General features: G+C 41.0%; 1 protein-coding gene across 3 annotated transcripts in view; it reads right to left on the minus strand.

Moving 5' to 3' along the window:
• The window catches only part of ascc3 (activating signal cointegrator 1 complex subunit 3), a 193100-nt gene that overhangs the window by 22933 nt on the left and 145253 nt on the right, over window positions 1–24914 (minus strand). For all 3 annotated transcript variants that reach the window (XM_028579494.1, XM_028579493.1, XM_028579495.1), the window contains exons 23-34: window positions 24240–24338; window positions 22708–22876; window positions 17354–17574; window positions 16520–16605; window positions 14791–14957; window positions 12734–12879; window positions 10607–10727; window positions 9287–9429; window positions 4243–4380; window positions 3554–3674; window positions 2545–2677; window positions 867–992 (exon numbers count right to left, since the gene is read on the minus strand). In XM_028579494.1, the coding sequence (XP_028435295.1) occupies window positions 867–992; window positions 2545–2677; window positions 3554–3674; window positions 4243–4380; window positions 9287–9429; window positions 10607–10727; window positions 12734–12879; window positions 14791–14957; window positions 16520–16605; window positions 17354–17574; window positions 22708–22876; window positions 24240–24338 (1670 nt within the window). The remainder of the gene's footprint in view (window positions 1–866; window positions 993–2544; window positions 2678–3553; window positions 3675–4242; window positions 4381–9286; window positions 9430–10606; window positions 10728–12733; window positions 12880–14790; window positions 14958–16519; window positions 16606–17353; window positions 17575–22707; window positions 22877–24239; window positions 24339–24914) is intronic.

The following is a 24914-nucleotide window of genomic DNA, read 5'->3' on the forward strand; positions in this document are numbered from 1 at the left end:
CATGCAAAAGATTACAAATAAAATTATTACTGTGCAATTCCGCCATCATAATAGCAATGCGCCAAGGTACAAATGCACCTGGCTTTTAAAGGGAATGGGAGATTATCTCTGATTGGTTTATTGCATGTTACGCCCAAAACACACCTAGGATTAATGAAGACACTAAGTACCCTTTTGAACCATGCGCCTGGCGCACGGACCCTTTTTTCCACCGTTAAACTAGCAAAAGTGGATTTGGACACGCCCTAAACGCAGCTGCGCCAGGCGCTTCACGCCGTGCGCTTAGATCGTTAAAATAGGGCCCTAAATCCTTGCCATTGTTTTTTGATAAAAATTATCAGACATTGATAATTATTATTATTTTTTTAAGATTATTTTTGGGGCATTTTCAGCTTTTATTTTGACAAGACACTTGAAGACATGAAAAGGGAGAGAGAGGGGGAACGACATGCAGCAAAGGGCTGCAGGTTGGAGTCGAACCTGGGCCCACTGCGTCGAGGAGTAAACCTCTACAACTGAGCTATCCGGGCGCCCCAGACATTGAATATTGACCTTAAATCCCAGCTTGAATCCAAAATGATGAGCGTCAGGATTCACAGACCTGTATCGGTACAATCCTACTGCTAGGCCTCAGCCAGGGACTGAATGGTAAATGTGGGATGACAGCCGTGCAAATACCAACAGGCTGGAATGTTCTGTAATGGTCTTTGTCTACACAGCAGATGTTTGACCGTAGAACATGGCACTCCTCGAACCATGTTGTGGGAGCCGGCCAAGAATGTGCGCATGTGCGTTTGCTTTGGTTTTGAACTGCATGATTTGAAGCAGTTGGTTATCATATGTGCCGTGAGCAGGTTTTTCCTAACCTGGGGTTCATCACCAGCCGCCTGAAGAAGTACGTCCAGGTGATGTAGTCCATTGCGTCCTGTTTGGACGAGATGGTTCCTGCAGCAATCTCAGCATTCAGATGGTCGGACAGCACAGTGAGGAGGCTGGGGATACAACACACAATCACATCCAACATCATTCTGATTAAGCGGTCAAGTTGGATTTTGAACCTCAATGCTTTTTTTTTGTGCAAACAGAAATACGTTTGTGCCACCAAGTAGATAAGCTGGTTAATTGATTACTTGATCAACTAGCAAATTCGTTGCCAACAATTCCAACTAATTGTTTAATTCAATCTCAATTTGTAAAGTAACTACATACTTTGACTTCCAAATACTTTTAGTGAAGTAAAAAGTACAATATTTCCCTCTGAATTGTTGTGGGGTAGAAGTATTAAATAGCATTATATTCAAGTTAAAATATTCAAGTTAAGTGCAAAGTACCTCAAATTTGTACTTAAGTGCAGTACTTGAGTAAACGTACTTAGTTACATTCCACCACTGAGTATGTATATTGCATATGGACTCATTTCTAGTAGAGTTTTTAGTCTTGTGTGTCTTGTGAGACTGTGTATACATTTAAAAGCACTCCTGACTAAACACCTAGGGATGAAGTACTGTAGATGAAGGTGATGAACTCATTTATAGAAGCAGACACACACACACACACACACACACACACACACACACACACACACACACACACACACACACACACACACACACACACACACACACTAACATGAACAAGACATGTTTGACCCTCCTCACATTTTTAGGTAAATCTGTCACAAGGTTACAGGCAATTTTGTGGAAAAGGAAATCAGTTATGTTACGGTGGAAATTTAGTATCTTCAAACTCACCATTGTCTTCCCATATTTCTTCACTCAATTTCAATTATATTAATCAAATGTAGTAATTTTATTAATTTTGTTACTCTAGTACTTCATCACTAAACACATCACATGTGGCTCTACATGGGCCACGGATCTCTGAGCCAGCACAGCTTCCTGTTAATGCACTGTTGTGCTTCTGTACCGTTATTTCTTATTACACTGACAATGTCAGGTCAACCATATGTTACGCTGCGACAGTTACATTAAATGCAACCATTAATAACAACCTGCCTCCCAGTTTGTTGTGGTCCAGGCCGCTCTTAGTATCGGTATGATGGTATGATGCCTATTGGGCACATCTCACCAACTACTGATGCTGTTGGTCATATGTGAATGATACTGGGACATTTCCCCCCGTCCTGTGGTACTTATGGCTCTTTAGTGTGCCTCAAATTGCTTTGCTAATTTTGCACTCAACCCATTCAGCCTTTTACTTTGTATGTATACTGTATATTTATTTTCTGTATTTATTGTTTATTAATATTGTTTATTTCCCCAGGACAAATTCCATATAAATGTACTTATTGTGGCAATAAAAGCTTTTCTGATTCAGATTTTCCCTGTCACTTTAAGGTCGAGCCATTTTTCTTCACTTCTGCCACAGCTTTTATTATGGGTAACAGCGTGACAGTGGATACTATCTTGTTCATACAGGGTTACATATTTAGAACTTGTTCTATGTACAGCCCCTGGTCTTTGACATACCAGACAGTGATGAAAGGAATCTTAATAACCAAGACAGCAGACGTGCGACTGTTACCTGGACTCAACAGGGAAAGGTTCATAGAGGAACTTCTTGTAGAAATCCTTCTTGATGTCATGAACGAGGATAACTGCTTTGCCCTGGTCATCAAACTGAGGCCGACCTGCTCGCCCCATCATCTGCAGAACATCTACACATACAGCACAGACATTACAGAAGACCATCCCATGTTCCACTATTCTTTAAATAAGCTGCAATGAAAAAAATATTCTTTGTAGGCACTTTGTTGTCTATTCCAGGACTTGCTTTAGAATTCCCCAAAGTTTAAATCTTTATTGCGTAACTTTTTGATATTAATGAACGTCCGTTACATTCAAGCCATTGCTAAATGAGTTGCTACAAAGCTAATTAAGACTATCAGCTCCACACAACTCTCTCTGGATTTCTCAGTATGGCTTTGTTCAGAAGATTGTGGCGTCCGGCGACTTTCCCGCACAGAAACTCGAGTGAGGATAATGACCTCTTCTGAAGAGTCAATCAAGTCTACTAGCAACTGCGTGGAGAAGGGGTGGGGGTGGTGCGCCATCACGGAAGGCTTGTATCATGTGGATGCGCCGACAGTTTTGTTGTCATTACTCAGAATTCATCATGGGGGTGACAGAAACTACGCACTATAGCTTTAATTGCAACTGTTTGAAATTGAGACTTTTACCCTCAGTGTGTTCCCAAGGTATAGGTACATGTGATTCATCAAATGGTGTAAAACAGCTTGGTTCCCAGTACTTTTTTTCTACCTATGAGCGCGGTTCAATCATTCGCTGCTCTGCCGGGGCTCATCTAGAGATTTGGCGTGTTTTTGGGCGGGTGACCACTTTTTGGCATATGACACCGGTAGCCTCTTGAACCACAATCAATGAGCCTTCACGTTTTAGGGATGTAGCAACTCCCTGCCTCCGCTGCTGTACTGCCCATGTGTGGGGACACACACATCTCTTCTGTTATGGTAAATTAATACAAACTGCACACTATGGGCCAATTAGAAAATACCTATCAGACAGGACTGTACCTGTAATGGGGTAGTCCACGTAGCGCCTGGATTTGCCGTCATAGTATTCAGTTCCCTTAACGACCACCAGGTGAGCAGGGAAGTTCACGCCCCACGCCAGAGTACTGGTGGCAATCAAAACCTGAGAAAAGACATGATAGCTTGCTGGACTCATACAATATAAGAGGGAACTTGACACAAGTTAAATAAAAAATATACAAGAAATTAAATACATACAGAGTGAAAATAAGTTTAAAAAAAATATAGTATGAGTAGGGCTGGGTATCGTTTAAAAATATTCGATACCGGTACCGATACCAATACTGTGACTTTGATACCGGTTCCTCAATTTTTTCAAAGCCAATTTTACAAAACAAACCGAAATTACAACATTACACATTCTGGTACACATGTTTTTATTTATTTTTCAGCTCCTACTACATGAGTCCTTCACTGTGCGTAAGTATAAGTAGTGGTTATGGAAACAAGGGAATGTACATGCAGTCTACCTATCGCATCCATAATAGTTCAATCATCATTCAATCATTCCTTAGCTTTAAACTGACAACCAGAATAGCACTGATCATTTCTGCAATAAAATGTCATCAATCACATTGCACAAAACTTGTATCAAGGCTAACTAACGTTGTTTAGAGGTATGTCAAGCAGTCAGTTGTAGTGTTTAAGTAGTGTACAGTAGGAGGTCGTACCTGGATCTTACAGTTGACAAACAGCTCCTCCACAGTCTTTCTGTCTCTCTCATGCAGGCCTGCGTGATGCATGCCAATCCCAAAGGCCAGCGTTAGCTTCAGGTTGGAATCTCTTACTGTGACGATGATAGACTCTATCTATAAACAAACCAGAGCACAGACAATGACGGATCAGGACAGACACAAATCCAAATATAAACTGACCGAGAGGTGCCATATACAGTACAATGACGCAGCTGAGGGCTGACCTGTCAAATCTCGACACTCCGAACTATACCAAGTATGTGAAGACTGTCCCTAGTTTCATGGCGATATGCACTGACAGAAAGATGCAAAGCCGGAGGTTAAAAGTCAGGAAAAGGTGATGTTACTTAAAGCAACACTAGAGAACTTTTCCCGCTTTGGTCCCCCTACAGGTTAAAAGCGGAATTGTCCATTTCATTACATTGTCCAGTTCATTCAAACTACAGATACGCTACCTGATCTGGCATAATGTAATGTAATGGATAATTCCGCTTCCAACCTGTAGGGGGACCGAAGAAAGAAATAGGTTTGCTTTCTTGCCTAGAGTAAGATAAAAACATTGATACCACTTTTATGGCTGTACTGTAAAAATTAAGCTAAGGCCAGCTTAGCTTAGCATAAAGACTGGAAAGCAGATTGTCTGACGTTACTCTGTGGTTGAAATTCATGGTTGTATGAGTTGAAAATACATTGGAGAACAAACAAAAAGTAAGAGCAGGGATTTATAAGCTTGGACCGATGACGAGGTGGAACGGTTACTGAAAGGTGTGTAAGCCTACCTAACCGATAAGACAAGTAAATGTAGCAGTGTCGATGTAGCCTCAGTCACTCAGTGACAGACTTTTGCGTTTATAGGGCTGGCCCCCACATTGCTGCGGTTCAGCCAAAAAGTGTAGCCAGTGCGATGCCAGAGTAAACAGAGACAGCGCCAGTGGAGCAGAGCTGCAGGAGTAAACAGAGACGCTTGGCTTCTGTTCTGTTATTTGTGTTCTTTGTTCTATCATACACACAAAATCTGTATTGTAGATTTGTATTTTTTCACAAGCGTTCAGCTCAGCAGCTCAGAGAGGAACGAATGACAGGATCAATATTAAACAAAAAATCCGGCCCTTGGATGTGTCTAAATAAAATAAAATATTCAAACTATATTGCAATGCATCTTTCACATATTCCATCTAATCAATTGAAAATTACAATGTGAGGTAATAAGTAAGAGAATGGAAGGGGAAAGTGAAAATCCAGCCCTGAGAGAAGAGAAGGAGGAGGAAGAAAGAGCTGTCAGGTCAGAGAGGGGATATGAGGCATTGGGTGACCCCCGGTGAGAGTTAAGCAGCCATCGGCAGAAGCCTGTCAGTCAAACAGCAGGGAGCTGAGCTGCTACACGGGCCAGCGCAGAGAGAAACAGCAGGCAGCAACATATGTCAGCGGAACACACACAGAGGCTGGGGACGCTGTGCACACACACATATAGAAACTGGGCCTATGTAATAAGACGGTACATATTTGCATTGAGACAGTGTATGTTCAGGGTTTAGAAGAAGAAAAATTCAGGACTTTGTGTCATATTTGAATCCATATGTATTTTTTTTACGCATCGTAACATTTTTAAACTTGAATATACCATTGAATTAATAATACTACTCCGTGTATAGTAAACAGAGAAGGTGATGACTGAAATAGTCAGGAAGTGATTCTTCCTTGCCTGTTGGTCTTTCTCTGCCAAATTTTAGGAAAGATTAGGGATACTTTCCTCTAGAAGATCATCCTGTATGGAGCTATACAACAATGGCCCTGTGTGTCACCGAGCAATACGGAATATTTATGACCCAGTGGCACACAACTGAAAGCTCAGTGATGCTTTGCCATTTAGCTTGTTGATGGAAATTACAGCATTCCTATGTCTCAAAAATACTGATTGTACATTTTATATCTTATATATGTAGCATTTCTTCTTAAGGCTTAATTTAAACCAAGTTTCTACTTGTTAAAGGATCTTAAGGTTTCCTTGTCACAGTCACACTGCTTGCTCATGGGAAGTTGGGTCTCTGCAAATTAGAGAGTATGGTCTAGACCTGCTCTATATGAAAAGTGTCTTGAGATAACTTCTGTAATGATTTGACGCTATATAAATAAATTTGATTTAAACTGAATTTAGACGGATTGAACCATAGTTAATAAAAATTTAAACTTTAAAATGAATGTGTTATTCTGGGAAAATAGTCACCATCAACGACTATGTTGTTAGCTTCTAAAGATTATTTATTTATTATTTAAATGCACTTTCCGAAAGCCTGATGCAATGTGTAGTATATTTACACTGCACTGTGTTGTTTAAACTACAATATAACTGATATGGTGGTCCCATAGGTATGTGCTCTTGGTCCAAGTATCTGATGGGGGTGGGTCCTATTTTGCAGACTCATTCCGAAGGAAATCAAGACGAGCGTCATTTGTTAGCGCTCCAACACATCAGAGGTAATGTTGTTTATCGTTTCTTTGTTTCGCAGATACCGGTGCTAAAATTATACTTTTAAACTGTGCCAGTGCTTAAACCATGCCTGAACCAATACTAGAATATATAGAAGGGCACAAAACGACAGTTGGCAACATTAAATAATGGCTTTTTTTATTGCGAAGGCCATTTGTTCAAATTTAAATCATTTAATCAATTGCTGTTAAAAACAAACAAAAAGAAGAACCACTAGATGGCAGAATGATACTTTACACTAACGGCTTGAGTTTCTCAAGGTGCACTAGAATGCACCATGAGCTTACAAGGTGCAAGTGAAAGCACCATTAAGTACCATCTGTGTTGTTTGTTCTACAACGGTCATGGTGTTTTAAAGTGCAGCTAGGCTACTCTGTGTCTTTAGCTGCAAACTATTGTATGTCCCGTTGTTTGAATCCTTTCTAATGAAATACAGCAACATGTTAGAACGTTTAGCATTCAGCATTTTGAACATGTTTAAGCCAGCTACTTGCTAATGGTAGGCTAACGTTACCTGCTGACAAGTGTAGTTTTAACTAGCTCCACGTGCAGTGATGCTTCTATTGCCTGTAACGTGCGTTTCATAGCACCAGAGAGCAGCGCAGGCATTTAAGTGGCAGCAAAATGAGGCACCAAAATCTGTGTTGTTATTTGGTTACATTACGGCAAGGTTTCAATACCCAACCCTAACAGATCACCTTAAAAGTTGAAAATAATCATGTTGAAACTTGCTCAACTCACTAGTGTCATACTGCTGGACGCCTTTTGAGCCCAAGTCTTGGCAGCCGGTGGCAGCATGTGAATTGAGGTTAAATTTACAATATCTAGCATGCTATCAATTCTCCAGTATTTTGATTGTGTATGTCAGAACAGGAGATTAGGCACTGCTGCTAACTGGGCAAATTAATGCAACATTAGACAAGAATGAAAGTTAAATGTCAACTATAGTATACATTAAGTAACTAGATTAAAATGGTGCTATGTTTCTGACAGAGATGAGACTACAAATCCCCCCCTCTGTAATTACAGTACAGTCCATGCTCTATCGGGCCTGGATATCCAAGTGTTGTAATAATATTAGCATACTTTTTCAAATGTGAACCCAGCGGAGTCATTTGATCCCATCTTGAACTGATCCTAAGGTATGCACAGACAATATAATGGAGGATGACACAGGCTTTTCCGGCACAAGTTGGTTTGAATTCCATCTGTAATTGCACTTAAACCCGCACTAACACAGAGAAATGGAGCATCAGCACAATTCAGCAAGAGTGGGGAGAGAGAGCAAAAGAAAAGGACATCTATGGAAATACACATTAGAAGTGGATAGAAGGAAATGCATAAGACAACGACGGACACATCTGCTAATATTTGCACCAAGTGTTCTCTACACTCATGTCTCTAGCAAAGTCCCTGAATGTGATGTTGTTGCCCGCAGAGCTTATAATCTGCCTACATGAGCTATATGTCAGTCCCTCCAGGAATTTGCAATGTCGCGATCGCAACAATTCACACAAATTCAACCAATCGCTGTGAATTTGGTGCGACCCCGCAACGTCCCTGCAAATATTGACCAATAACCAGAGCTTCCCGTGACTCCCACTACTGACCAAGCGTGAGTATTTGCCAAGGTGGCATTGACGCCAAATTAATTTTCTTGTTTCTGGTATGAAGATGAGACGTGTGTGACTCCAACAGCTCACATTTACCAGCAAAGTGTTGAGCGAAAAGACCGCGCAGAACAATCAAGACCGTCCTGCCAACTCGTACACATTTTTACGTCAAAGTATGCTGTTACGATTTTTCACTATAAAGTCGCTAGAAACTGCTGCTGTTTCAATACTGCACGGGGCTGCCGCTCAGATCACCCTGAGACTGAAACGCACGTCCTTTTATTTTTAAAGAAAAAAGATTTTTTTTTTTGGCAATTTTCACTCCGCCCCGCATTTCATCGCAACAAAAATACAGAAGACATTGCAAATTTTATCGCAATTATTTTACAAAAGCTCCCGCAAAATAAGGCATTTTGGGCCGCAACAATCTGAAAAAAAGGTTGCAAATTCCTGGAGGGACTGATATGTAAGGACAAAGTCCGGCAAACAGTACTGAGCCACATGATGCTTATGGTTCATCACGTTTTCAAATCTACTATCTTCTGTTTTACCTGTGTAACTACAGTGACTCAAAACTTGGATGACCTACTCTCAATACTGTGCCTGGGAGGGGGCGACCTTAAGCTCACCCAGTAGAGTGTGCGCCCCATGTATGCTGAGCCCTTGGCAGCAGCCTGCGTTAGAGTCCGACACGTGGCCCTTTGCTGCATGTCGTCCCCCCTTTCTCTCCCCTTTCCTGTCTATAATAAGCTATCCTATTAATTAAAGGCCGTTAATGACAAAAAAAAATATCTTTAAAAAAATAAATACTGTGTCTGAGCATGTAGACGGAAGACTGAATCTGCTGCTTCTGCTCTGCTAACATGCTGCTCGCGCTAGGCCTCTTGTGTACGTGCAGTGTTGGTGTACAGTACAGTACCTCTCTCTCGTCCTGGTGCAGCCACTGTTTGGGGTTGTCCTCTGTGGCCAGGAAGGCGATGAGGTCCAGGGCGGTCAGTCGAGTTTGCCGTCGTGATGAGACAAAAATCAGCACTGGCTTGGCTGGGGAGTGGCTGCGTATCGCTGTAAAGATGTATACACAAGTTTCACATACCATGTATTGACTATTTATTACTGCTCCAGGAACGATTTAAGAATTATTTTGGGTGTTTCAAACTGCCTTTTCTCGTGGCAGCAGCACACATGCAGACATTTAAAGGGTTGATAGAAGGCAAAACCGAGTTTACCTTGTCATAGTTGAATAACGACAGTTCGGTGGGTGAAATGGGCATACAGAGAACCTCAAAGTCCCATTGACCTCTTTCCTCTGCAAATCTCACTATTTGAAACTGCCGCTGAAAACGGGCGAATCCCAATGAAGCTAACAGTTGACGTCAACTCGGTGGCTGTGCCTTAACTGGTACCTTTGTCACGCCCCAAAATGTACATACAGACCACTGGTCTGAGACCAGCTGGCGTTCTGAATGTAGGTCGCGCAGATTTCACTCCCTAGTTTAGCTGCGAGCTGTGCATTTCCACTAGAATTACAAAGAAGAAAGTTTAGAAGTTTTTCAAGGATACTGAAAATGTATCTCGGTTGTAAATGCAGTGTTCCAGGCTGTACAGGGAATGCTGACACTTTTCACATTTCATCGCGAGCTGCCGGTCGTGGTGCTCCAGGTAAGTGGTAGTTAGTGGTTCAGTTACCCCAGAAAAGGTGACACAGAGGCTGGGTACAGAGCACCATGAGCTGCCGGTCGTGGAGCTCCGTCAGGTCAGCCGTAGTTGGTGGTCTAATTTTACAGAGTAACTGCGACACAGAGCCGGGCAGCGGTGTGTTTTTGTGTGTCTGTGTGTGCCGTGGGCAGCGGTGTGTCTGTGTGTGTGTGTGGTGGGTGTGTGTCTGTATGTGCCGCGAGCAGCGATGTGTCTGTGTGTGTGCGTGTGTGTGTCTGTGTGTGCCGCGGGCATCGGCTGCACTTCCCGGCCGCACGTTTGGAAGTCAATCGGTAATGTTAACAGACAGTGTGTGAGTCTAATGATGGAAAGCCAAAAAAGAAAAGGGAAAGGTGGCGCTGAGAAGGAAAAAGGATAAACGGTATCGTGGTTGCTGTGCTGTGTGTTGATCGTTTGCAGCAGTAACTTTACCTACAGCCAGCTGCATGAAAGGCCACCAACAAATCAAATGGACATACTGTACGTATAAATGCACACAAGGCATGAGTAAATCATGTGTGTACATGTGGATGTGGAGCTGTACCTTGGAAAGTAGGCTTGTTCATGCTGGCCATGCGGGGGCAGTAGTGTTGCCCTGGGAAACCATGGATGTGAACTTCCAGCGGTACAGGGCGAACAGACGGACGGAAGTTAAACAAACCCACCTGTTACACAGAGAAGGGGGGGGGGTAAGAAAAAAGAGAAGAGATTTAATGTGAGCAGGTGTGAAGCCCCATCTGGCTGTAATGTAAACTGTCTGTCACTGTCACTGAGGCCCAGAGCAGCAGGCCACTGCTGCACTCTGCTCGGTTGTGTTCAACCTTTGATGGGTCTGCTGTGTTTATTGTGTGATAAGGGGATATGTTGCAGTGTGTGAACAGAATTAAACCCAAAGTGTGTTATAGGATGTTGTAAAGAGTATGGTGCATTACTTGGTGTGTATTGTGTTAAGGGCTGCTGCATGTCTACAGACATCTTTAAAGCCTGGCTAATGGATTGGGCAGCTAATAAATCTAGCAGCTCAGACCCAACAGCAGCCAGCCAGTCAGATATATGGATGGCAAACAGCCAAAGCTGGATGCTAACACGGCCTCTCTACAGATCTGGCAGCAGAGCGAAAGTCAAGTCACAGTATTTGGAAATGTGTCTGACCATTAGGGATGAGGACCGAATTCAATACTTTTCAGGCACCGACTGATTTGGCTTCTTAGTGTCGAAAAAATGCATCGTCGTTCAATACCAAATTTCAATACCTCTCATCAGCGCCAGTGAGCCAATAAGCAGGCAGCGTGCTTCTAGCAAGATCTAATAATGCTGCTGATTGGCTATCTAACGCTACACGTCGTAGCATCGTGCAGGTCGTTCAGATAAAAAATGCTTTTCATCAGAGAAAAAATAAACAAATCTTTAACACATTTTAAACATATTTGGACCTGGAAATAGTCAAATTCATAGATATGTAAACAGTGAATATAGACAGCTTTAATCCTGTCATTTAAATAGCAAATGCACCTGCGCCCATCTGTGCGCCCATGAGTGTGCTGGTCTTACAGTGAGGTGTGTTCAGGTGCATTCTTGGCATATTGCTATCTTGAGGCAGCAGAAAGTGATCGCGCCATTGACCAACAAAAACCTGGTCTAAAGTCGATAACGCAGCATTTCATTTTTATTTTTACGCCTGCTTCACCTCGTGGAGTTTTGGTGGCATAGTGCTTGTGCCATATATGATCTGGTTGCACGCTTTCACTTCACGCACAAGCAGATCAGTTTCTTCTCCTGAATATCTCTCTTTCCTGCTGAGCAGATCCACCATCATAATAGCAATGCGCCAAGGTACAAACGCGCCTGGCTTTTAAAGGGAATGGGAGATGACACTGATTGGTTTATTGCATGTTACGCCCAAAACACACCTAGGATTAATCAAGACACTAAGTGCAACCCTTTTGAACCATGCGCCTGACCCTTTTCCGCCATTAAACTAGCAAAAGTGGATTTGTACACGCCCTAAACGCACCTGCGCCAGGCGCTTCACGCTGTGCCCTTAGATCGTTAAAATAGGGCCCAAAGAGTGCCGTTGGAACCAGATAGCAATACCTAGCATACGATGTTGAGAACAGACAATTTAAAAATAATGTAACAATAATCTGCTGCTGATGATGATGCATATTTTTTGTGTGTAAACTATCAAATTGACCTTCAGTATAAAAACATATCAGTCAAATGATTTCAATAAGTCTTCTTTGTATCGTTTTGATGCTATTCTCTGCTTCAAGCTCATCCATCCGCATCGCTGCAGTCATTCCTGATGATTAGAACGTCATGGCATCCAGACACAGATGATTGTCGAGCTAAACTACCACATTAACTCGAGGCCAAAAGGATCTGTTTGCTATTATTTTATACATTTAATCAGATATGAGGAGGCAGATGAACCATGAAAATACTGAGCGAGACAAAGACTGGGTTTTGTGGCTGGCTTCGCTGCAGCAGTGTTCTTGGTACACAAAACCAATCTCCGTATTCCTCAAACACGGGAGGCTATGAACATGATCCCTGCAGCTAACGGATGAACAAGGAGTCAGAAGGTAACAAGAATATACTGACAACGTATTATTAAGCCTGGTACTACAAATAGTACTGCTTTGTGTTTTTGGTGCCATGGGTATCTGACCTGTCCGATTCCCAGCCAGTCGGCGAGGTCTCGAGCATTGGCCAGAGCTGTGGACAGGCCGACGACTCGGACACTTCTAGAAGTGTGAGAGGAGATGAAGTTGGTCCTGGACACAATGACCTCCAACACTGGACCTCTGTCCTCACCTGCAAACAGACACATGGTACAGTCAAATCAGAATATTTATGTAGAAAAAGTTACATTTAGTGCTCTTACACTGGTATGGATTCGGAAATATTAGCCTCTGATAGACAGTAACATGCATAATAATTTTGGATATGTTTGGTATAGTCTGGCATTGCTAGACCTTCCTCCAGAGCACTGTGGAGGAGGGTCTGGCTAGTCCACACAGCATTCCGGGATGGGAGAAAAACGTGCTCTGGTTTATTGGCAGTTCTTTAAACCAATCACAATCGTCTGAGTGGCAGCGCCACGGTGCTGCTGCAAAATAGCCTCGGGAAGGAACTTGTTTTGGTGGAACATGTGTACGTTCAAAAAGTTGTTTTAGTCGTGCAACAGAAAACTCAGATTGGACAGATAGTCTAGCTAGCTGTCTGGATTTACCCTGCAGAGATCTGAGGAGCAGTTAACCATAGTCCTCAGAAATCCATTAGAGATTAGAATTACAACACAAAGAAAGATGGGAGTGAGAAGGTGTTGGACCTGCGGCCCTTTGCTCGAGTCATTCCCCCTGTCTCTCCCCTTTTGTGTCTAAGCTGTCCTATCAAATAAATGCCTAAAAATGCCACACACAATCTTAAAAAAACGTATGCATCAGTTTATTCCAACTGCAGTTATCTGCAGGCTCTATTGTGTATTGTTGTTACTCCTTTTCTCTTGCAGCATCTCATCCATTCTTGCGCTTGTAAATACGTGCAATGAGCTGCACCGTTGCTTTCTTGGTCACAATAAAAAAAGCTATTTTTGTCAACAAAATTTTCTGGATACATTTTTTTCAGGAACTGAAGACTATTGGCACAAAATGCAGGTGGTCAGCTTTAATCTACAAAAGCAGGCCCATAGACAGGAGGGGTTCGAGTGGTTCGAAAACACCCCCCACCTCACTGCCAAAAGTCCATAGTTTAAGTTTATTTAACGACGGCCAATAATTCTATACCAAACCGAAGCCCTAATCTTGTTAAAAGCACCACTTTTGTGAACGTGATAACTGGCACGTAACATGAAGCAGAGATGGGGACTTGAGTCTGAGACTCGGACTCAAGTCGCACTTAAGTCGCACAAACAGCTGACTTCAGACTTGACTCAGACTCGAGCTTCGAGACTCGTCAACAACCTGTTTTCATGCAATTATTGCTTCTTAAATCTAAATTCATTCATGTATTTCTATTTTCTTTTATTGGCGCATATATGATGGGGAAACATACGACGAGCTGCATGTCCCCTGCCCTTTGCCATGCCATGCGCTATGCCTTATGTGCGCGCACTCACATATAAAAAAAAAATGCATTGCCAATGGCGACACCAAGGCCTCCCGGAGTTGTGCCTTTTGTCATTAGTTTTGCTTTCAATAACTTCGTAAACAGTGGCAGTAAGCCAACAGCTACATGCTTTGAAATCATAAGATTTAACATTACAAAGTTAGGGACAGATCAGATGGCCAGAGACTTGAGACTTGACTTGGACTCGTGGAAAAAGACTTTAGACTTGACTTGGACTCAAGCTCAAAGACTTGAGACTTGACTTGGACTTCCAAAAAATGACTTGTGAACATCTCTGGCATGTCACAATCTAACGTCTACATCCACTATCAACAATCCACGCAACTAACTTTATGCACTCATAGCAAAATAAGTGAGGCCAAGGACATCAAAATAAAGTATATGAACTTTATAATTAAATGCAAAATGAGGGAAAAACTGCAACAAGGTCCACTTTAAAAAAAAAAAAAAAAGAACCCTTTCCACTAGGCTTGCTACGGCCTGAAAAGATTTCAGGTTTAAAAAAACCCAAACAAAATAAATAGATTAAAAAGAGAGTTCAGGTAGGATCGAGACTGTGTGACCTACAAAATGGAACCAAATCTCACAGACTCTCACCCAGCAGGTGGATCTCATCGATGATGAGAATGGCTACTTTCTGAACGTAGCTTCTGTTCTGCCAGCTTCTGCTCACTCCGTCCCACTTCTCCGGTGTGGTGACGATGAGGTCCGCCTGTGCTATAGCTCTCATGTCTGGAGTCACGTCACCCGTCAGTTCCACCACTCTGCACACAGACAGGGACAAGGAAAGGCATTAGCCAGCTCCTTTCTGTCATCACTCCTACATTTACATCACATGTATTACATACAATATTCTTTACTCAGATTGTATTCATCCAGGCAGTGGTGGAATGCAACTAAGTATATTTACTCAAATACTGTACTTAAAGTACAAATGTTGAGGCACTTGCACTTTACCCTTTTCTTTGCATGCCACTTTGTACTTCTACTCCACCATATTTCTGAGGGAAATATTGTACTTTTTGCGCCACTACATTCATCTGACAGCTTTAGTTACTAGTTATTTTACACATTAAGATTTTTGCACACAAAACACATGTAGGTTATAAAATATGTTTAATTATAAATTAAACTACCCAATAATATATAGGCCTACAAGTACAGCTGAAATAAAACAATTAACCCATTTAGGCCTAAAACGCCTGCTAAAAAAGGCCTTTTTATGCCTAAGTACTTTTCTGTAAACCCCCTTCCAAAACTTAAGGGTTTCCAGAAATATTTGTAAAAAGCCTACTAAAATCTTAATTTCTCAGGCTCTACAGCAGATAAAAACATGAAATAAAAAGCATTTGAGAGCTTACTTCTTTGGCTTTCAACTTGACTGACTTTCTTGGCCATAATCTTCAACTGCATTTAAAAAAAATCTATAAACAACAAATATGACGCAGATGCGTGTTCAGGTCTTAAAGGTAAACACACAGATGTGTGATCAGGTCTTAAAGGTAAACACACACAGATGTGTGATCAGGTTTGAATGGGTTAAACACTTAGACACTGGATTGTTTCCCGTTTCTAAAATGTGAGGAGTACTTTTCCTTTTAATACTTTAAGAACATTTTCCTGATGATGCTTACATACTTTTACTCAAGCAACATTTTCAATGCAGGGCTTTAATTTATAACAGAGTATTTTTACAGTGTGGTATTAGTACTTTTACTTAAAGCTATAGTGCGTAGTTTCTGTCTCCCCTATGAGGAATTCTAAGTAATGACAACAACACTGTCGGCGCATCCACATGATACAAGCCTTCTGTGATCGCTCCACCCCCCCCTCTTCCACGCAGTTGCTAGTAGCCAAGGAGGACATGGAGGATTAAAAAAACATGATGGACTCTTCAGAAGAGGTAATTATCTACACTTGAGTTTCTGCGCGCGAAAGTCGCTGGACGCCACAATCTTCTGAACATAGCCATACTGAGAAATACAGAGAGTTGTGTGGAGTTGATAGTCTTAATTAGCTTTGTAGCAACTCATTTGGCAATGGCTTGAATGTAAGGGCCGTTCAATAATATCAAAAAGTTATGCACTAAAGCTTTATGTAAAGGATCTGCGTTCAGGGATATCATTCCAATTGTACCCTCACATATGGCATAAAATAAGACATAAATAAACACAATACTTTTGTTAAAAAATAAATGTGTAAACCCTACAGTATGTCTCCCAGCAGTCCATGCCAACTAACAGCTGTAAACCGATCCATGAAATCATTCTGCCACTGTGTGATGTCATCCACTTAGTGAGGTTATAGTGTCTCTGCTTTCACTTACTTCTTCCCCAGTTTTTCCTCAATCCTGATTTTCCAGTCCTCAATCCTCTCTCTGACCAGGGCTTTCAGGGGGGCGATGTACACCACCTGATCACAAATAGCGATGAAGCGACAAATACATACCATACCAAACAGCCATTCAATGGAAACAAAACACTGCCAGATTCCCCTAGGCTGGATGTAAACTGGAACTATAATACCACTACTTTCCGTGTTGGGGCATCTCTAAGCATCCCTTCAGTTGGGCTTCTCTTTAGCCACCTTAGGCAACAGTGAATTAAATAACTGGCTGGGTTTCTAAAAATATGGCTTAAATACATTTTTTATTTATTAATTTATACTTTTTATTGATCCCCAGTGGGGAAATTACAATTTGACTTGGGCCGCCATCATAACCTTGAGCAGAGATGTAACTAATGAGTAGTTAGTCAAATTATTGACGGGTAGTGTATCATTTTGTATTAACTTGTTTTAGTTTTGTTCTGATCACTTGAAAAGCTAATAGCGTTTGATATCATCATTCATATCATCATCAATATACTGGATGGACAGTAGCTTAAGAGTATTTATTTATTTAGCTTATTCTTACTTTTCAAGTTCATGGTCGACGGGAAGACAACACAAGGGTTAAAGGCCTTTTATCACTTTTTGTAACCAACCTTGAGTGCCTGGATATGTTTTTTTTATAACTTTTTTTTGGTCCTAATCCTTCCTCCTTTCCGTGACATTTACAGTTTTATTGACCTCATTTTTCTAAAGAGTTAAACAGATCACAATAATCAGCTAAGGATTCATTCATTCATCAGTAAAAGGGATGGAGCCAGCGGGGTCAAACCTTAGAGGTTGGATACTTGTTGAAGACCCGGAACATGGCCATCTCTGCGGCGATGGTTTTTCCAGAGCCCGTTGGCGCCCCCAGCAGGACGTTAGTGTCGGTGTGATACAGCGTGTGGAAGATCTGAGTCTGGATGGGGTTGAAGTGAGTGAACTTGTACAGGCTCTCATACTCGCGGTTACCCAGCGCCGTCACCGGCAACGGCTGCAGGTCCAGCAGCTCTGAGAGGGAAAGAGTAATGGGAGAAGATTAATCTGGGTGTTTTCTTTTTTCTTTCATGACAGCAAAAATTGGGGTACATCAAAAAAATGTTAAGAACACTGACTGAAAGTTACAATTCCTGTACCCTGGGAAAATAGCTGGCATTAATTCACATCAAAATGAAGATTAAAAAAATGGGTTTGAAATAGGTTAAAACACACCCTCAGTGTGCTTCTATTTCAGCATTATAAAAGCCAGAGATCAGAAGTGTATTCATCTATAATTTTCTTAAAAACAAATTCCCTTACTGTTTTATGTGCTTACTATGGCTAATGTTTAGAGCCACAAATAATATTTAAGCACGAATAACAACAAAAATACCATTAATGACAAAAGATAGGTGTTTAAATAACAAACCCAGATATAGTGCTGTATATATTGTACACCATTGACTACAAAAAGCCAGCTAACATTAAAGTAATACATGGCTAAGAAGATTATTTTTTTTTCACTTTCATGACATGCAATTACAATATCAAGTAAACTGTGATGCTGATAGTATGATACGCATTTGTTAAAGTGTCAGCCAGTGCCGATCTAATCAAAGAAAAAATAAAGGTTTGTATAAAAACTACGCAATCCCCTTTTTAAATGTATTTTTAACGGGTTTAAACTACAGTTACAGTGGGGCAGATCGGTTGGAAACTTAGACATATTCATATTTTCAAATCTCCAGTTAGCTTTTAGCACTGACTTAATGTAGGGCCCTATGAAATCTGTCTTATAGCTTTTTTAAATTATCAATTTCACAATACTGTCCATTATTTGGCATCAAAGAAACTATTGGGCTCTACATTAATGCTGCCATCAGTCTGGGACTGGCCCCAGTCGGGCCCTCGTCGAAAAAAAACAACAATAACAATTGCCTCCAGGCATAACAACTATTCTGGGGGAAACCCTGCAAACCATTTAGAATAAAGCATTGTGGGGCTGCAGAGACGTTCCAGCCTCCAAATCCTATCCTACAGACTAAAGACACAAATCTGTTGTTTGGTACAGATCCTTGCATAAATCACACACTACAATCATTGACATCTTTTTAGTTTGAATAGTTTTCAATGAATACGAGAACAACGTTACAAAAGTGATCATTCCCTCAAATACCGTCAATCATGTTGCAAATTGCAATATTAGTCAAAATAATCCCAATTAGATATTTTCCTGACATCGCGCAGCCCTATTCTCTACCAACACCTAAGGGAAATATCTGGCTCTTTAGCTGCCAAATGCTCCACTATGTTCACCATCTAGTCTCTAACTGTGTCTGACTGCTGTTTGCTGCTGAGCAGGTCGTGCACTAGGGCTGAACGAGTAATCACTTTCAAATTAAAATTGCGATTTGAAAGAAAGCGATTAGCTAATCAGGAAGACCGCGATTAATCGAATGTGCAATATTTAGTTGAATGTTTGGTGTAACATTTGGTTTAACATTTTTTTATTCCTCTTTGTATTATTATATTTACTGGTTTCCATAAGATAAATGCTGGGATAATGTTACATATCATAGATTGTTTCCAGAAATGTCCTATTTTCAGTGGATTTTTCTTTTATTTTGTATTAATTTATTGATTGCAGAAGGTGCAATATGTAGATGCTGATATCGAACTGAGGCATATCAGACATTTCAGTTTACAGCAAAGTACTGATTTTTTTTATTGGAATGATTTTTCTCATAACTTTAGCTGTTCCATGCTTATTAATGGAAAAAACATCTATGTTCTCATCCTTGCATAAGAATATAGAGCAGTTTTGATAGTGTCTCATATTATAATGCTCCATGACATATTTTATCTGTTCCACAGTGAATATTAAACATTAGCTATACTCAAAAAAAAAATAATTGCAAATCGAACTGTAATCGCAATATCTGGCAGAAAAATCGCAAAAATAGATGTTTTTCCCCTATTGTGCACAGTGGGATTATTAGAGAATCTGAAAACAGCTGCCTGCTGAGCTAAAAGAGAGGGTTGAGTGATAACGCTGTGATCCCGTCACATAAGATGGATGGTAGAGATTAGAACCATTTTATTCCTCACAACCTGCAAAGGTCATATTATCGCACAACATCAGACAATGGCTGTATGTCTGCAGAGTTGGTCGTGTGAGGGTTAAAAACACTGAGCATTGAAAACATTATACTATCTATTAAATTATCGGTTTAATTTGGGTCCATTTAGTGATGGACTTTGGCTGACATGTCATGTCATTTGGTTTGGAGCACTTCTGTATTAAAAAGCGCCAAGTTGGGTATATCTGAGTTTTCAAAAGCATCTGAGTTCCCCAGTTGTAAATGTAACAGGTAGAAACTGGTAGTGAGTTCTCTGTGGGTTCATCACTGCCTCTTCTATATTACACTAATCTATATCGACGATGTTCCACTTCCGGGATTGCTCCGGTGCCGCCGGAAATTCCGCCGGATGTCCTTCTTTTAGGCCGGATGTCCGTTACCTTCCTCTTTCTTTGTGTTGGCGTTTATGAGGACTATGGTTAACTGCTCCTCAGATCTCTGCAGGGTAAATCCAGACAGCTAGCTAGACTATCTGTCCAATCGGAGTTTTCTGTTGCACGACTAAAACAACTTTTGAATGTACTATTCCACCAAAACAAGTTCCTTCCTGAGGCTATTCTGCAGCGGCACCGTGGGCTCTGTCCGGGGCTTGCACCGCCCATGACGATTATTTAAAGAAATGCCAATAAACCAAAGCAGGTTTTTCTCCCATCTAGGAATGCTGTGTGGACTAGCTAGACCATCCTCCACAGCGCTGTGAAGGAAGGTCTGGTAAAGCGTTGTTTGTTTCATATGAAAACATTGATTAGAGCTGATTTTTTTCTTCCTTTTTGTCTATTGGCAAACAGTGCCCTTCCTTCAGCCTGTGATATGATCTCCTCTGTGCTGTGGGGTTCAACCCTGATAGCTGCTATAATTGTGTCTGGCCTTACTGAGGGGAAATGTGGTCAGAAATAATAAGCCGGTTCTTTTCTTACAGTCTGGAATAGTGAATGAGTGGAGTATGGGAGGATTAGATGCTTTTGTTCTCCATTTTATATGGGGTTTTGATGTCTCCATGCAGCTTCCATGTTGTGGTGGTGAGCCGCTTTTCTTTTTTTTTTTTGGGGCATTTTATTTATTATTATTGGATAGGATAGGAAAGCTGAGACATGAAGGGGGTGGGGGAGGGGAGGGGGGGGGGAAGGCATGCAGGAAAGCCATCACAGGTCAGATTCGAACCCTGGACCTTCTGCGTCGAGGAATAAACCTCTGCATATGTGCGCCCGCTCTACCAACTGAGCTAACCGGCCACGTCAAAGTTTTTTTAATACTGAAATATGGGTTTCTTTCAACCAAATTGCCCAGAAATATCACTGATGGTTCCATAGGTTCTTCAGGTAAAATCAATGATTACTTCCATTAAATTGGGCGTCACACAACAGTTAGAATGAGCGGTCTGCGTACAGTAAAGGCAATGAGTCTGTGTTACCTTATTTGACAGAAATCAATGCATTTTCCTGTTATTTCTGACAATTTGATCAACAAAAATGTTATTAGGCTTGAGTTAATGAGCACTCATATTCAAGTTTATGTTCCACTATGCATGAAAATCCCTGCATTGCATTCATATAGTTAACTCGCTTTAAAAGCCTCCCACTGATTCCTCAGAATAAAGCTTTTAATGTGAAAAAGTAGCAGGAAATCTCCAGTTTGCATCAGCAGAAGAGTGATAGGTTTTGATGAAAGTAAACAGTCAAATCAAGGCTGCTGTTTGATCGACACTGATATTTGGGAGTCTAAAAATCTGATAACAATATATTGGCCAATAGAACTTTTTTGAAGACATGAACAGATAACATAAACAACCAATCTTGTATGGATCCCTTAGATTATTATTACTTTTCAATGAATTAAAAAGATACATACTGAGCGGGACATTTTACAGTTCAAAAACGTGTCAGTGGTCTTTGGCGCACACTGTTACTGTAAATGACATCAACCCTAGTATTTTTGTAGTAAAATGTCTTGTTACTTTATGCCTGAGTTATCTTTAATCAGCTACAATAACAACTGTCCGTGCTGCAAGCATGCAGCACAAACAAATGTTAACAACCCGGTGCGATTCTGTGCGGACTAAACTGGGCTTGTGCACATACAGCCTAGGGTGAATACACGTGCAGACAGAAAAAGTCAGTGGTACAAGTACTATACTTGAGTTAAGTACAAGTACCCGGCTATATGGCTTGCATTACTTCTACTCCTTCACATTTCTGAGGGAACTACTGTCATTGTGTGTATAATATATTTATTTAACAGCTTTAGTTACTTGGTACTTTGTTAGATGCAAATTTCACATAAAAACCCTTTCAGAGGTCCATGAGTTTTTTTGCATTTGAATATCTTTTTTTAGTCCCAAAAATGTTAAATATCAAGTGTGTGTGTTGTAACCTGTTTATATTTATATATATATATATATATATATATATATATATATATATATACAGGTTGCAATTTCATGAAAAAAACAGCGCTTTCAAGTCAGAGAGCGGAGTTCACTTCCTGGCGAAAACAAAATACTTTCACCCAGGAAACGCTCGTTTGTTCCCCGGGAGTGTTTTAACCACAATCTTTTTCTTAAAGCTTTAGTGTGTAACTTTTTGATATTAATGAACTTCCGTTACATTCAAGCTGTTGCCAAATGAGTTGCTACAAAGCTAATTAAGACTATCATCCATGCATGCCCCCCAACAAATCACACAATCAGTGACAGGGGACTTTTTACTACTCTTGTATTTTGCTGATAATACAGGATTTTAAATGCAGGGCTTTCACTTGGAATGGAACATTTTTACATTGTGACACAGCTACTTCTGAGTTCTTCCACCACTGACTGGACTAGAGTAGGCAGTAAACAAGGGATGGCAGCATCTGGAATATACGTAACAGCTGGAAACATTCAACAGTGTCAAACATTCCACTAACTGTTGGTGGTACTCGGACTGAATAACAGACTTCGTATCAGCATTTCAAAATCAAGTTAAGTCAAATCCCTGTTGTCCCATCATAAACGTACACAAATCTGTGTGTGTGTGAGTGTGTGTACCAGTGTGTGGGGGGTGTCTCTCAGGCAAGATGAGGTTCTGAAAGTTAATGATGCAGACGGCCTCGGCGCCGAGCCAGCGGTCAGACACTGCCCTGATGTAGTACTGGGAGGGCAACGGCTCAAAGATGGGGATGGTGAACACTATGTGCTGGGGCTCTTCTGTTACCACCTGCATGGAGGAACACATACACACACACTCATAAAAGGGAGAGTAAACAACATAACACACATCAATCACAATGTACAACTCAGGGCCAAGCAGGGGTGGAAGAAGTATTCAGATTTACAAGTAAAAGTCCTGCATTGGAATTGTTACTTAAGGTGTATGAATGTGTGGCTGTGCGAGTGAGAAGTTGTGAGTGTGTGGGTTAACAAGCTGGGTTGATTTTAAGTGTATAGGTTGTTAAGTAGGGTTGGGCATCGAGAACCGATTCCTAATCGGAATAGTTTAAAAAATTACAATTCCATTGGAATCGTTTCTTTATTGGAATCGTTTGGAGGATTTGGTTTCAAATCTGATCATCACTTCCCAATTTAACATACTTAAGTTTTGGTTTCTGTAGCAGCCAGGTGCTTGTTGCGTTTGAGCCATGGAGCACAGTAAGCGGCGCTCTAGTCTGGCTTTATTTTACGTTGAAAAAGCTGTAAAACTGCAAACCACCATTGAATTAAAATAAAACTTTCCTTTTATTTGTGAAATAAGCATGTGACCCATTTCAACTCCACCACTCAAAGAATCGGAATCGAGAATCGATAAGAACCGAAATCGAAAGGAAGAATCGGAATTGGAATCAGAATCATTAAAATCCAAACGATGCCCAACCCTATAATTGTTAAGTGTATAATGCCGTTTTTATAAGTGAGATGTTATAATTAACAGTTATAATCAAAAGTCTCTCTCTCTCTCTCTCTCTCTCTGTGTGTCAACCTCCTTCCCCTCTCTCTCTCTCTGTGTTGACCTCCTCCCTCTTGCACTCTCTCTCACTTTCTCTTTCTCTCTCTCTCTCTCTCTCTCTCTCTGCATGCCCTCTGCTTCTCTTCTTTTTTTTCCTCCTCTCCCATCTGTCCCTAGTGTAAAACTTGGTGACAGGAAGCTGCAGATTATTTAGGTCCTTTACACAAGTAAAACTACTAATACCACACAGTAAAAATACTCTGGTAGGCTACAAGTAAAAGTCATGCATGGAAAATATTACTTAATTAAAAGTATTTAAGTAGTATTAAAAGTAAAAGTACTCAATGCAGAAAAATCCTCCCATTTTAGAAACTAGAAAGGATCCAAACAGTTGTGTGTTTAATGGTCTAATCATTTCAGCTGGACGTTATATAGTTAGGTAGTTTCATTTATAATAACAAAATAATGTGTTTTGTGTGCAAAAATCTAAATTTATAAAGTAACTAAAGTTGTCAGATGAATGTAGCGGAGTAGAAAGTGGCATGAAAAGAAAAGACTCAAGTGCTTAAGTACAGTACTTGAGTAAATGTACTTAGTTCCATTCCACCACTGGGTCCAAGATAAAAGAAAAACTAACCTGTTTCTTCTGCAGGAGTAAGTGCTCCGAGTGGTAGATGTGATCATTGATGGGATCCTCCACCCATAACCACCATGGCTCGCCCACTGAACCATGTACCTGAGTCATCCAGAGAAAGAAAAGTTCAACCACACATTCTTTTCATCAGGCAAGGGGGTTCAAATAAACTAAACAAACAAAATAAAAAAAACACAAAAGTGTTCTTCACTTTCTGTGAGTGAGTGTTTACGTTTGCACTGGGCATGACTTAAGCGTGATTTATGGTCCTGTGGAGGCTCCACGCAGAGCTTACGCCGTAGTCTACGTAAGTGGCCTGAAGTTTATACTGGTGCGTTGGTGTGTGCGTCGATCTCTTTAAGAGAATAACAGGGCTGGCATGTGTATGTGTGCTGGGGAGTGTGTGGTAGAGCGAGTGAGAGATTGACAGTGATTATCTTCGGAGCGAGTAGTGACTCTAGAGTCATAGTGAGAGAAACAAAGTGTCTCCCCTGTTCTTTCTGACCACGGTGGGAAATCTGCAGAAGGAAAAGTTAACCCTCTCCTTGATTTCATGTTGTTATGGAGAAGGAGAACCAGGAAATGAGTCGGGGGGGAAATGCAACGCTACCAAGCCACGACCAAACGACGCTTCAAAACCATTGACAGTTTATTCTTAATAATTAGTAAATCTATATT

This window comes from Perca flavescens, chromosome 6 (genome assembly GCF_004354835.1).
Source record: "Perca flavescens isolate YP-PL-M2 chromosome 6, PFLA_1.0, whole genome shotgun sequence".
NCBI lineage: Eukaryota > Metazoa > Chordata > Actinopteri > Perciformes > Percidae > Perca > Perca flavescens.